The 15,176-nt window shown below is 34.0% G+C and overlaps 1 protein-coding gene across 1 annotated transcript in view; it reads right to left on the bottom strand.

Annotated features, from left to right (window-relative positions):
* LOC149480144 (RNA-binding protein MEX3A) overlaps positions 1 to 7,087 on the bottom strand; it is a 45,246-nt gene extending 38,159 nt beyond the window's left edge. Inside the window, exon 1 of the mRNA XM_089707608.1 lies at positions 6,717 to 7,087. Coding sequence (XP_089563734.1) covers positions 6,717 to 6,957 — 241 coding nt within the window. The 5' untranslated portion in view covers positions 6,958 to 7,087. The remainder of the gene's footprint in view (positions 1 to 6,716) is intronic.
* Positions 7,088 to 15,176: the final 8,089 nt, after the last annotated feature.

Here is a 15,176-nt window from a genome sequence, read left to right as displayed (position 1 = left end):
TTATTAGCATTATTAAAGGACTAATAACGTGAATTTCTCGTAGCTTAAACGTTAAAACTTTGCCTCATTATAAGCACTTAAGAGACTAGAATTTCAGACGCTTTGTCCGTTCTCTTAACCCTTCTGTGTTCAGACACGAATAAATAGCGCATTAACAACACAATACAACCGGTAACTTAATATGTACGTAACGTCAATTTGTAGTTTACTATTCCCGCGCAAACAAATAAAATTCCTTAACTAGTACAACAATAGCTACTCGGCTAGGTGTTGACCGTTGCTCACGCACGTTAAAAACGTAAAGCGCAGCTGGCGCTCGCGACGCTGCGCGCGGCGACGGGAACGGCGTTAGGGTACACGCACCAATTGTAATACTCTTACTTTCATGTTGACGATCAAACGACTAAATAAATCGTTAGTTCCACCTTTACCTCTATAAACCACCTATTACCTATATGCCAATTTAAACGATGTTTAACGATTCAGACGGAAAAAATATATTTACAACCCAATGTTGTAATTTAAGCACGTATGTAGGAAGTAATTTACACGTTAATTTACGCTTTAATTCACAATGGATTAAGTTTTGTAATAACAGGGCACCAGGTGATTTTTTTTGTCGGCATGGTACAGCAAATAAGTCAATGGATAAGGAAGTATCCTTTCGATTTGATTACCATTACTAGCTCAGTACATTGAACTTTGCATTTCGAAAATAAAATATATATGTATAAGATATGAATGCGACAAATGTAACTGGACTTATTATGACGTTGGTTCGTATCTTAAATAATAAGAAATAATAATTTGTTGTATCCCTCGAACAAAACTATGAATACTATTTGTTTCCAGCTTCACCTGTTCAACTCGTTTATTCAGATGAAAAGCGATCTGCGAAAAAATTATCCTAGTACTGTAGGGACCATGTTAAAAAAACTTTTTAACAACAACACAGTTATTACAACCCAATAATTGGGAAGATTACAATTTCTTATAGCTGAATCGAGCAAGCACATTTTTAACAACAAAAATTTACACGAATTCGTAGTACCATATTAAATAAATAAAACACGTATATAAGTTCGTAATAAGCTGTCGATCAGAAATCAATTTATCACCCGTTCAATTAAAAACTTGCCGAAAGATATATAATTACGCTGTCGATGTCTTGTGAAGTGACATTCAATTGACGTATTATACCTGCGATTATTCTGCTATCAATAAATTCTTCCCAACGCAAGACAGTTAGCTGCGGCAGGTGTGCGCGGCCGTTGCAAGACACCACTCCGCGGCGGCGACGGTTATAGCAGATGGTGAAGTTAACACCACGATAAGAGCTATTTGAGCGCGTATAATACGTTTTACGTTAACTGTTATAACACCATTTACATAGGATAATTTATTTTAAGACGTTATCGGCGTTCGCGTTTGTAAGAAGATTAATGGACATAATTATTCAGCGTCAATAAATTATTTAATAGTAAGTTATATTTCTGTAGGCTGTCATTTATATTTTTAAATATATCCTCATTATTGGAGAACTACAGCGGTCCATACTTACGTATAATAAGGGCACGTTATTTAAACTAGTTTTGCGGTAGGTATTGTTAAATATCAATTGTGAACGAACGATTAGCACGCACAAGACACATGTGTTGCTGTAGCTAGGCCACATTCTTCCAGCGGCAACTTTTCGCACATCTGCGTTCTGGGGACTTTGACTCGACGGCATTAACACCGTATCCTGTCATTAAACGTACACAAGAAAACGAACGAGCATTTTTTCCTTTAATATAGTCCGCAACAAATAGATTAATCACCATCAGAAATTACTATCGTATAGTTCTGTAAGAAAATAGTCGCATTCGCTAGAATAATGAAGAAACCAAGACGATGGACACTTATTACAATCTACGGAGTAAATCGAAATGGGAGTGAGTCTAATTCGCGGCGGCGCCTGACAGCCTGAGATGGATTGTTGTCAACATTAGTGCGGGAAGCATATCAGCTTGTCGCTTTATAACACGCTTTACAGACACTACACGATTGAAACGTTTTTATATACGCGACATTTAAAGGGAAATCAATCTTAAATTTAAATACATACGATCTTATTTGCCCGAGCAACATGTTGACGTTTAAGACTCAATAACTGTATAATAAATAATCATACGCGTCCACAAGTACATGCTGTAGGATGTCTGGCAACCGATTTCAGACTTAGATACCAAAGGGCTGAAAGTTCATAATTAAATGAAGAAGTGGCTTTTCGCCTCGGATTATGGGTTTATTCGTGCTGCCGCGGCAATTAGGAAGTCATTCATTAGGGTCCCTAAGTTTTGCAGACGTGGGGGTGCCGTCGCACTGTGTCGTCACGCCGTTTCTTTCGCAATCAACATCCACATTATTACAGATTGTCGTATCGATAATCGCCAATACAGTAACTACTAATAGATATTTTTGTTAAATTAAAAGTTTTAACAGTAATGCACTGCGCAAACAGAAGCACGACCTGTTCCAGAAACTGGCGCCATCATGAGTGACAGAGATAGACAATGTACCTTAAAATAAACCTCAAATTCATCGTCTTAGATGCATCCGTAGATCTTATTTCCGAATGCGCGATAAGGATGCAAGATGCGGTTAGTGGCGTCCCAGAATGCATCTGTCAAGTTACACAAAAAATGGGACCATGGAATTTCGGGACGTCTCCGTGCCGGGACACATGCTCGTTTATTTTTTAACCATAGTAGTTTCATTCAAAAATTGTCAACGGCATAAGATTTGTGTAATCTTGTTAAAGTAATAGCATTTTGTTAAAAATCAATTTATTGAGTGTATTAAAATTTAAATCTGACATTAATGGTTATTTTCTGTAAATAAAGGGATCAATTTCCTATCAGTTATGCTAGCAAGACAATTTCTAACTTCTCAAAATTTTGAAGAATATGGCTTTCTACTCTGCATGCGTATCGTGGGAAGTTCAATAATGAGAGTACCAATCAGACAATCAGACTCGCTTTTAGCGCTCCATATCCGCTCAAGCGAGGAGAGTACGAGTTCGCCCCGCGTGTACCAGGCGTGCAGAAGTGTGCAGGAGTTAAAGCCTTGACCCTGACTGCGGTGGCGTCGACCGGAACGCACGCTGAGCTACACTGCAAATCCCGAGTCCCTTTCGCAGTCCCACCGCATAGCTAGTGTTGTGGTCTGTATGCACTACTCACACGAGTTCTATAGTGTTACAGCTTAATCGATTACAACTTTCATATTATTATTTTTATTTATTTGGTAAATAGATATGATAAAATATTCAGAATTCGTTACATTATCTACGTCTATATAAAATGACTTTTAGAAGTAAAAACAAATAACGAAAATTACGGCTTACGATCTACTCTTAATTTTGCCTTTCACAAGAATAATTAAATAGCTGACACGTCAAAATGAAGAGTACGATAAAAAGGTATGTATCAAATCGGGAGTAGAGGGCCGAGGGGTTGGCAGTCATTGATGCGGAACCGGTCCTCGCTAGAACCGGCTTGCGTTGACGGACAGGGATGAATTACTCATCGTCACAACATTTAGGCACTTTATGATGGTACTCTGAATACCAGACGTGATTTCTAATCGCTATGGTTAGGTTATTAAGAAAATTTATTGGAGCTTTATGCGCCGGTTAATGCATAATTTATAGTTATGTGGTAATTAGGCTTTATAGATTTGCAAGAATTGAATCTGAGGATATACTTTAAGTCTAAATTGAAACTTACAGTACATAATAATACCGCACCTCTAAAGTGAGACGACAACTTTAATGAGATGTGCACAACACGCTTACCCTACATATACCAAGTTACAAGATGCAAAACACCGGGCGGCGCGCCACTACAAATCAAAACAACAAACGAGCCGACAGGATCCGATCGACTCGAGACAATCGAACATCGACAATCGATAGTCGAGACTCGATATCGACAACCGGACGTGACGTCACGCCGTGTCCGCGCGTAAACTTGAGAATTTTAAACAACCTCCTTTTGGTATATTGCGTTGAACACATGTCAACGGTATAAACATAGACATTTTTATTGTTTTTGTCGTCGTATCATCTACGTATCAAAGACTATATTTCAATATGTTCGGATTATTCAAAGGATGTATTTTATATTCATGTCATAATAAAGTTTGTAGCTATAAGGTCATAATTACGTGTCGAGTTGAATTTTAACGGTCTTACGGCGAAGGTTTCGTCTTTTGTTCGCGAAATCAAACACATGGCTGACTTATTTAATTAATTCGTTGTGTATGCGCCAATTTTCGTTTTATTGTTTTTATGAATCTACACGCTAATAATATGTTACGTAAAGTGCATAATATTAAAACAGTTAAATATTCAAATTGGTTTCTGTAATTATAAATTTATCTAAACCTGTGTTTCTCAACTGTAAGTAACTTACCATAATTGTAATGAATCAAACAATATTAATTGTTATCATTATATAAAAAAGTTTGTAATGTAAATAGCAGATATCCAACACAATTGAAAAGTATAATCCGGAAAATTGATAATGCATTATAACAATCGAAGTCCTATTGTACTTGGGCGGTTTGTCAAATCTCTGAGCTTTCAACTGAATTCAGAAAAACGTACAAACAATAGCTGTACAAAAAAATGTTGAGATTCAACAAAGAAATGGTAAGACGTCTTTGATGCAATCATAATAACAATAGATTTAACGCAATATAAACTTGTAGGTACTTGTCAGGTACTCGAGATTAATAAAAGTCCCTTCCAGGTGAAAGAGCTCGTTGTATTGAATTTCTGCCAGTTGGATTGCAGTAAAGGAACGAATTCTAAAGATTTTTTGCTGATAGTAGGTAGGTACAAGAAATTACTTCATTCAAAATTTCTTTAGTTGTACATAATGTAGAACCTGTACGCTGCGCGGTATTGATGTGCTCTTTTTATTTAAAATTTAAATTAAATGTACTTTTTATTTATACTGTAAAAGTTGTCTTGCCTTTTACTATTTCTTTTAAGAACTTGACTATAATATGTAAATTGACTTCACATGTACATAAAAAAGTCTAAAATTCATATCATGTACGACAGAAAACAACTAAAGGAATGCACATTAAATCCACACAATCACAAATCAAATACGCTTTCATAAAAGAAACAGAAAAATACACGAAAGCGAAACATTGAAACATTTAAAACTACCATCTAAATATAGGCTAACCTACATTAATATTTCTGTACATGGAACCTTGTCACAACAAAGGGCGGACGTTGTTGGGAGTGTTTTAAGGCATTATTGTGGTGGAACTTACTACGACATGGTTGCAAGTGCGATTCGTTTTTTTTGCACTTTTAATGCTTGCGTTTCGACTTACAAGAAAGCTTCAACGAATGTTCCTTCAATTGTAAATTTTTGTGTATTTTCATCCTAATAGGTACATAATGTCTTAACATTTATTAGTAAAATACCTATTTGATTCTATTGATATTCATAATACCTATCGTTATTTAATTATTATTTTTATATATTGATTCAAGAGTCAAATATTCCACAACACAATATTATTAATAAAACCGTGAGAAAACATATTATTGGCATTTTTCATTGTTAATAATTATAGATATTTAATAAATAATTTAACTCCCAAATATAAATCATTGGCGGTCAAATATAAGAAAAAATAAGCGTTCTAAAAGTAATAATTAATTATATACCTACCTCAACGAAATACATAATTTGTTAGGTTTTTATTAGAATCTAGACTGAAATTGCTAAGCCATTATTTAGATAAGTTATTACATACGTGCAGTCATCTATTATTAAACTGTCAACATGCGCACGCGCAACGAACTGCATGCATACTTTATTGCTTCTACTTATTAGTATTATCTGTGGGCATTTTTAATAATAAATATAATGTACATATAATTACTTGTAAATAAATTAAATATCGATTTGATCACAAATAATAACATGGCTTATGAATGATACCGAAACTTCGATTGACAGGTAAATAAACTCATTTTTGAACTTTGAAAAAAATCCAGACAAAGTTATTTCATACAAAAGAACATCCATTAAATAACGCTCATCTATTCCCATTTTTTCACTAATCATGGGTAGATCTAATTTTTTTCTTACGTAAATACCTGCATTCAAACGAATAATTTTACTTTGAAGTCAACCACGAAATTAACTTTTTCGCTCAAATCTAATGCACATTTAGAAAAATTAGTCTCAGATAAGGCAGCGTCGAGAGCTTTGTCGGAATTTTTTCACCCCGACCCTTTAAAAAAACCCACATCCCTTGGGACCATTTTTTGCTAACGGTACCTTTTAATTAGAAGATTCTACTTTTTTCATACACACTACACAAGTATCGACGGCGCTCATAGATAGTCATGGGAACTAGCGACATGCAATTATTTACACATTAATATTTATACGCCGAGTGCATTCTACGTGCAATAAGCTACGTACGTCTACGTAAATATCTACGAAATGCGCACTACGCGACACGACACCGCGACATATTTGCGAGGGTAAACAAACAAAAACTGACGGTTTATCTGTTTGGCGATTCCGCCGAGCCGGTGGATAGATCGAACATAACCTATATCGCACGTGCGCCCTTACATAAGGGTGGAGTGAACAGGGTAACAGCCGGCGACATAACCTCAAAGCTCAACCTACCTTGTCTGCCGACGATCTCTGCGACGTGTTCGGAAGATGGCACCGGGACGCACTCGGTCATGTTCTGCGATTTCTTGGTGCGGTCATCAGGCGGCGGCGCGAAGCCGAGCGGGCTGGCCAATGGGTTGGACGACGGCAGAGTTTCGCCGAAGTTAAGCATGCTCAGCTCGAGAGCGAGCTGAAACGCGCGCTGGTCCTCGACGAGCCCGCCTCCCAGCTCTCCGAAGAGGCTCGACGGCATTTCCACTTGTGAAGCAATCTTGGCGGTGGCGAGAGGTTGCCCTCTCGTAGTGTCACTGGGTAAAAAAAGCACGTTCGATCGTGTGGATGCCGCGTTTTGTAGCGTAACGTGCGTGCGGCTGTGTCGCGGCGCGGCGGTAGACTGAGTTGCCGGCCGGCTCGGCATGGGTAGCGCACGCGCTCTGAGGGGAGGGGGGTGGGGTGGCCGGCTGCAGCGGGCGGCCGCGGGATGCAGCTTCCGCCCGCCTAGCAGACGGCGCTCGCAGGTAACTATGCACTGCGATAAGTACATGCCTAATTAATTGCTTACATTCGCTTACGATTGTCCGTGAACTGTTGAACTGTAATTTTAGTAAATCGAACTGCGGACGCGTCTCAAAAGAGATAAATAAAACTTAATTTTGAGCTGGTTTATGATTTATAGTGAGATAACATAATTTTATAAATATTGCTATACCTAGATAGGTAGTATTATAAAGTTTTAAGTTGAAACTACAAAATTTCCTAGCAATTATAATTATATGTATGTACTTACAATAATTTTTTTATTGTTATTTTTATTTATATATTTGATTCAAAGATAGGTACAATACAATAAATCGTTTATGAAAATTCGTAGTTAGTGCGAGAAATAAAGCTGAAAACTGACTGTTAACCGATTTCTTTTGGCTTTTGATTTAATTTTAAAATTGATAAATTTACTAATTTTAATTAAGCCAATTTACTCTATCATTGTACTATTGTTTTATTATTGAATTTAGTTTTAAATATAATTTGACTAGCAATATCATGTGACGATATCCGAGTTTATTGTCTTTAGGGTTAAATGTAATGAGAATTAAATATTATTATTAAAATATGTAGGTACAAGGTTTTAATGACAATTATCATTTAGTAATATTAATGTATGAATCATTTAGCAACAGCTTCACCCCTTTCAAACGAAGGGTGAGAATTTTATGTCTCTGCGTTGTTATATTATCTGAGGTGTTAAAGCTTTTAAATGGCTGTATCGTTTAAAGTGCAGTTTTCATAAACGTGTTGTAAGTTGTAAATTACAAGGATGTAAATTATGTATTTTGAGAAAATGATTACTTGACTGCTTCATGGTATTCAATTCTTATTGGATTTAGTGAAAGATCTCAACGACGCAATAGCAAATTTTTGGTTTTAATTTAACAAAGACATTTTTTTTGTAGGTTTTCTGATCTCCTATTTTATCTCTTATAGATACTGCTTTCCGAATCAGTGGTAAATATGTAATGACAATTCAAAAGTGTCTCTAGAAGAAGAGTAATTGAATAAATAAATGTTTGAGTTTGAGTTTGAAAATTATCATCATATCAGTTACTAGTACCCTGTTAGTTTCAGTTCTTGCGTAGGTACCTATAATACCATTTTTCCGTTTTAAATCAAATCTATAATTTTTGTTTACCAAAGCTGTATATTTATTACTACCTAGCTAATCCCCGCAGCTACGCCCGCCTGGTCAAAATAAATTTTATTCGCTATTTTTTTCCCTATGAGTATTTATCAAAATCCTTTCTTAGTGACTCATTATAGTGGCAATCGGCATGCCAAATTTTAACGAGATCGGTGCAGTAATTTAGTATATGCGTTGATACATCAGTCCATCACCTTTTTATATAATAAAAGAAAAGATATATAACTTCAGTAATAGAATATAGTTATACCTTCTTACAGTAAGGCCGTAGCTAGTTTGCGTTTCGCATAACATTAACAGAAGAAGCATTCCCTTGAGGCCCGCAGCTCGTAAGTTCAACTATTGGCAGGTCAAGGCAAGCAAAAATGCTAAAGTTTTTACTATAGTGCGTTTCACGAGAGAGTTCCCCTGCCGTTATGTTGGCATACCTGACTGTCAAAAACGTCAAAGAGCTAAGAAGCGTTACAGAGTTGTCGAGGTTTTCCGAAATTTATAAATGTTTTAGAGATTGGCATCATGCCGCATACGCTTAGAAGTGGTGAAAGAGAAATGGCTCTGTAACGCTTCTAAGCTCTTTGACGTTTTTGACAGTCAGGTATGCCAACATAACGGCAGGGGAACTCTCTCGTGAAACGCACTATACACTTTCGTCCTACGTCAGTACATTTTATGTTAACCCAAAATAAGCACTAGACTGTGGTATAGGGCTGTCAACCCTATTCTGCATAAAGTTCTTGACTTTCCGAAAAGTAATGTTGTTTTTAACACGCACTAATAAGTCTTTTATATGAAAAATGGAAAATGGTAGAAAAGTTTTATTCTTGCTTATATATATTTTTAAATAAATATGTTATTATTTTGGTTGCTATTGGTTGGAATTTGGATGTGGGGTATAAAAAATACCCTAACATAATAAAAATCAGATTATTTTTTAAATGAAACCTATCCCAATACCCAATTGCAAAGTTAATTTAGTGCTAATTATATATTTAATATTTAACCTTTATTATTAAATTAATTTTAAATAAATTATTGACAACCCTAACATATAGACCTAAAGAACCTCTTATACAGGGTGTCCCACTGTTGGTATACTAAGCTCAAAGGAGGTTATAGTTTTGCATACGCTGAGTACGTAAAAAATACTTATCAAATTCCAGACGCAGGTTTTTTTCAAATAGATGAATTCTTAAAACTCTATGCGTACACCCATAACAAGCAACCCGGCCAGATTTCCCACCAGCACGTGAGTCGTGAGCTATCGTTTAAGATTATGTTTTCATAGACAAAATGCTCATATTAGGGAAGCGGTATATGCTGGCTGCGCGAAGCTAGAGAAGAGAACGTGGATTTTCATGAAAAATTTAGCAAAAAATTTTTGACGTAATTTTGTTGTTTACGTATTTTTTACGTGATCAGTATATGCAAAACTACAAGTCCCTTCCCGCTTAGAATACCAATAGTGGGACACCCTGTATATTTCTAGGATTAACCAATATTTACCGTAAAATCTTGGATTTGCAGAAAGAAATTACTTAGCTTAAGCTTAAGATAAAGAATAACGTTTCGAATGTTTTAGTGGTTAATTCTTTTAAGTATTCTGAATAAATTATTAAATATGTGCAAGTAACAGAAACTATTTCTTTTTGTTTTAAATTTAATCCGACGTTTTAATTACCTATATTATAAAAACTATTGAGCAAACATAAGTCATACCTATATTATTTACAACTAAACATAGTTTTACTTCAAATTTACAATTCAATATCATAGCTTTCTAATATTACCTATCGTTTGTACTTATACGACTGGACACATTATAAATTGTTAAAAAAATCAGAAATCAATACTAGTTACAACAAAAACAGGTTAAATACGAGCATATAATTAAGCTCAATTATTACTTGTTAATTTGATCCATTCCTATAGGTGGTCCTTATGTCGTGCGTGAATATTTTTTTCAATAAAAATATAAAAAAATACAATAAACAGATGGTGAATGGCTTGATGCATACACGCAAGACAAGTCGGTGTTGGCTAATTATGTTTTAAATAGACTAGTACTTAGAGCGGCTTTTTAATGTGAGCTTACTTGAAAAAATTGAAAGCTTTAAAAATATGAATACGAGTGAAAGTATTGAAAATGCCAGTTATATATAAAATACAGTATAACGTATGTGAGGTTAGATAACTATCTGTATAAATATCTCAAAATTCTCAGAAAAAAGCTTGTAAAAGCATAGTTTGCTTTCTTCTTATATCGTTGAAAGATGAATAAATTACTTAGTTGTTCAATTTATGTTAACGTTAAAATAATAATTATTCGGAATATTATGAGAAGATTATAAAAATTTATTATATGTTGAACCCAATTTCATTTATTTTTATGTAAGGCTTTTCTTAAAGGATCCCATATTATAGCGATGACGCATTGACATGTTTCATCGTTAAAAAAATATATTATCAAAATATTATTTAAGTATAAAATACATAAAGGTAACAAAACTCCGTACGCTATTATGAAGGAACAAGAAATATAAGATTTTGGATTTTCGATTCAGACTGTACAGTGGGGTGACCACGATTAATTCAGAACTTTTAAAAATATTCGATTTTAAAAATTTGCTATGAAATTATGTAACAAAACCATAATAATAAAATATATTTTAATATCCTTTGAGCCTGTGCATAAACACTATTTACTACCTCTGCCGCGCGGTTTCACCATTGACCGAACTCGCGGGCAAAAATAAATATTTTTAAAGCTTCTATGTTATTCCGGTACTTAAGCTACATCACTGCCAAGTATAATTAAATCCAGTGAGTGGTTTTCACGTGAAGAAGTAACATACATACTATGCATCTATGCATCCACCTAAACTTTTATCCTGAATTTAGTAGCAGATTTTTTACTTATATGTGAAAATTAACTTATATGTGAGATTTTTTAATGATATTGTAATTTGTTAGTGCACAATGCCCTCAATACAAATGCGTGTATGGAAGAAATACATACGTAAGTAATTATGAGAATTGCATCCTAGCTATCCCACTTAGAATAACGATTTTAGTCATGAAAATTTGCTGGAATGGATGGATAGATACATATATAAGTAATAATATTATATAAACTTTTCGAACAAAAAAGTCAATCATTAAATTTCTCTAAAATGTATTTTTTACAGACTAAATAAAAAGCGCGTAGACATGTTTGGAACGAAAGCAACTAAGCGCACTCTCGACTCTTTTAAAAATCGTATCTTACAATCAAAATATGTTTCGATACGACTTTAATTTTAAGTCATCATTCACACACAACGTCACGAAACTACCACCAAGCTTTAACAAATGAAGTGCAAGCTGCACACACCCCAGCCTATCCATTAACCCAATTCAAGACTTCCTAAATAATAATTCGTGAGAAAGTCCCGCGCGTGTGTCGCATAGCGTCACCCTTCGTCTTGAGTTCAAAGTACAGTCGTGTACAAAACATTGCAGGTACAATTTTTTTTTCTGGCCCAAACCATCTGCTTATAAAACGGATAGCAGATGTAAGCCAGGCTATTGTACTCGGTAGAACAGTTTTTTTGCACTTTATGAAGATTGAACGGATGTGAAGACGTATGGAGAATCGATCTTAATGTAACAAAACAGTTTCCTTAATTTCTGAAGTTTTTGTTAGAGGAAGCCAGGTTCCGGTGATATAGTTCGGGGATTTCTAGTTAATATTGTATTATGATGTAGATTAATGGGGTGATCTATTAAATTATGCCCAAGTTATTATTATACTTATACTATACTAGTGGTCCGCCCCGGCTTCGCCCGTGGTACATATTTCGCAATAAAAGGTAGCCTATGTCCTTTCTCGGGTATCAAAATATCTCCATACCAAATTTCATGCAAATTGGTTCAGTAGTTTAGGCGTGATTGAGTAACAGACAGACAGACAGAGTTACTTTCGCATTTATAATATTAGTATGGATGGGATACTAATAGTTGATTAGTTATTAGATAAGTTTGAAGTTTTATTTTTAGAATATGTTATTGCCAAAATATGAAAGTACATATTTTGTAAAGGATTAAACTCAGAAGAAATGTATTTTATTTTTAAGTTAACAAATGAATAAGTTTTTGCAAACTGTAAATTTTCTATTGTTCGAATTTATTATAGCTGGAGCCTGGAGCGTTTTTTTACGTGCTAAAATAAATGAATTACTTAATTTTGTTGAATAAAAATATTATAAAGCAATGCTATTTCATTGAATCAGGAGGGAAAACGTTTAGAAACGTGACGAAATAAAACTAATGTTGCGTCATCTACGTTAAATTCTCTTCTTTAATTTTTAATAAGTTAAACTTGAGTTTTGATCAAATTCTGCCGAAAATTACAAACAGAATTCAAACTTAAGGATCAAAGGCATTAAAAAAGTGAAAAATATTGAGAACCCTTGAAGGGAGGCTGCCGGAACGACAACCCTTGTAAGTTCAATGACCTCCGCGCTAATTTCGCCTTGGATTGCAAACAAAAATTCACTAATATTGAATGAATTGTTTGTTGAGACCTTATTATTAAAAACTGAATGAATATTAGTATTATAACTTTCATTCATTTAATTTTTCGTTTTCTTTTTATATCTTTGTTTTGTTTCAGTGTTTTGTATCATGTGATTATTAATTACGGAAAGGTATATTATATTATATGATGGTAGTACGTATATAACTTGATCATTGTACATATGAGCGTTTGTTTGTATGGTATTACCTATTGTATACGTAGTATATTATTATTAGTCAGTGGTATTACCTGTTACTCTTTCATGGCTGCTGCTAAATGATTTTGATGAAGTTCGCATAGATTTAGCTGAAATTGAAGCCGAAAATAAACAAAGCCTATTTTTATAAAAGCGATTAATTTTAAATAGATAAATAAGTGTACAAAACTTTTTCCAAATTACATATTTGTGAATACGCTTTTGTTCTGAAAATAAAATAAAATGCTTTGAAAACATTATAACGAAGACGTGGAGAACTCGTATAAGATATTGAAGAATGTACTCTAAATAATCCTCGAATTGGATATAATTTCGGAATCTATAGGTTTGTTTACTTTCATTCATGTTTTCATCCCTAATCAAGTTTAATTCAAATATTTCAGGTAATTTTCAAGGATTTCCTGAAAGAACTTACGATTATTAGACGCGTAGGAGTCACATCCCCTACTAGCTTGATATCATTTCAATAGCTATTCATTAATTTTCCTATAATAAGAAAACATTAAGTGAGGAAAAATTATTTACATATTGAAATTGCCGACCTTCAAAACAAATCAATTACTTATTTCATTATCTATTTTACTGATACGTAAATTAGTGCTCTAATTAGGTTAATCGCTTATGGATTCTTCAAAAGAAAATGTACGCTTTTCTATTTCATAATAAAACCTATCTTTGTAATATCCAAACTTATAAAGTGAAACATTTTTTTAAAAACAAAAACATAAAAGGTAAATTACATGTTACGTTGCACATGCATTAGTTTTATTTATTAGCCGTATAACAAACGAACGAAAGCATAATTGAAATATAATTACACTAAAATCAAAAACATAACCTAAAAAATGGGGTCTAAAAAATAGCGGCAACAAAACCGCCGGTAAACGTCTTGAATGCGGCCCGGTGCAAGGACAGCTGGCAGAGCCTGAGAAAGGACCCATACAAAGCCCTTAGGGTCAACAACGATGCAAAAATTTCATTCATTTTAAACTTATCGAGACGATTTATGCAGTGGGAATTTGATTTAGTTTTATTTCGTACGGATAATGAGGTCTCGATCCGAATCTGGTCTTGCTTATAGAAAATTTGATTGCTTTTGGATTTATTTGTATATAAGTAATATTTATAATATGTAGCTAGATTGGAATAAGAATGTTCCCATTATAACCTAAGTATATAGGTAACAATTTGCGGAATTTAAAAATTTTGATATTTTTGTATGCTTTTTCCTTCATAAAGACGAGTGAATCGTTTCCATATGTGTCTATAACCGCAGTCTAGAGGCATAATATGTTACCTGCCTACAATAACTTATATGACTAACAATATTGAAAATTGCCGCCAAAATTAAAGGGGATCGTTGAAAGTTTCCCGCCTTTTAGTAACAATAAAACATTTGACGAATTCAATCTAAATGCAATATGTTTATGAAAAAAATGATTATTTAACAATTTATAAGCTTTTTGCTAGTATGCTTAAATATCGTATATTAAGAGCTAATTGCTTATTATTTGCAATTTATTCTGAATAGCAATAAGCAATCTATACGTAATACGACTAAACCAATACTACACTGCGTCCACAATCCTATGCATATCTGTACATTTAATTTGAGACCAACTGGAGAGTCAATAGAGTGCTTCCACGTGCGAAAACTTTATACCAGGTTATTATCAAGCACAAATTTTCCGCACAAACTATATAAACAAGGAAATAGCACGTGCAATCCACTTGTATTATGTGAAATGATCTGAAGTACATTTGCAATGTTCTCTTCAGTTAATAAGAATGTTTTATGTTACTACATGGTGTATTGAGCATATTATTCTTTCAAGCGACCTTCGAGCCTCGAAGGTTCGAGGATAGATATTAGATATGTTAAACTCAAGTATATTATTGCCTGAAACATTTAAACGAGCTTTCATCAAAGCAGCATTTAATTCATCATTTATATGATATATATAGATTTAGCTCGGTTTCTCTTATAATCGTCGCATATTTGAA

Source organism: Colias philodice, chromosome 19, assembly GCF_061535455.1.
Source record: "Colias philodice isolate Cphi_HAF_F1 chromosome 19, ilColPhil1 Martin Lab GWU primary, whole genome shotgun sequence".
Lineage (NCBI taxonomy): Eukaryota > Metazoa > Arthropoda > Insecta > Lepidoptera > Pieridae > Colias > Colias philodice.
This window is presented reverse-complemented; position numbering and strand designations above follow the sequence as displayed.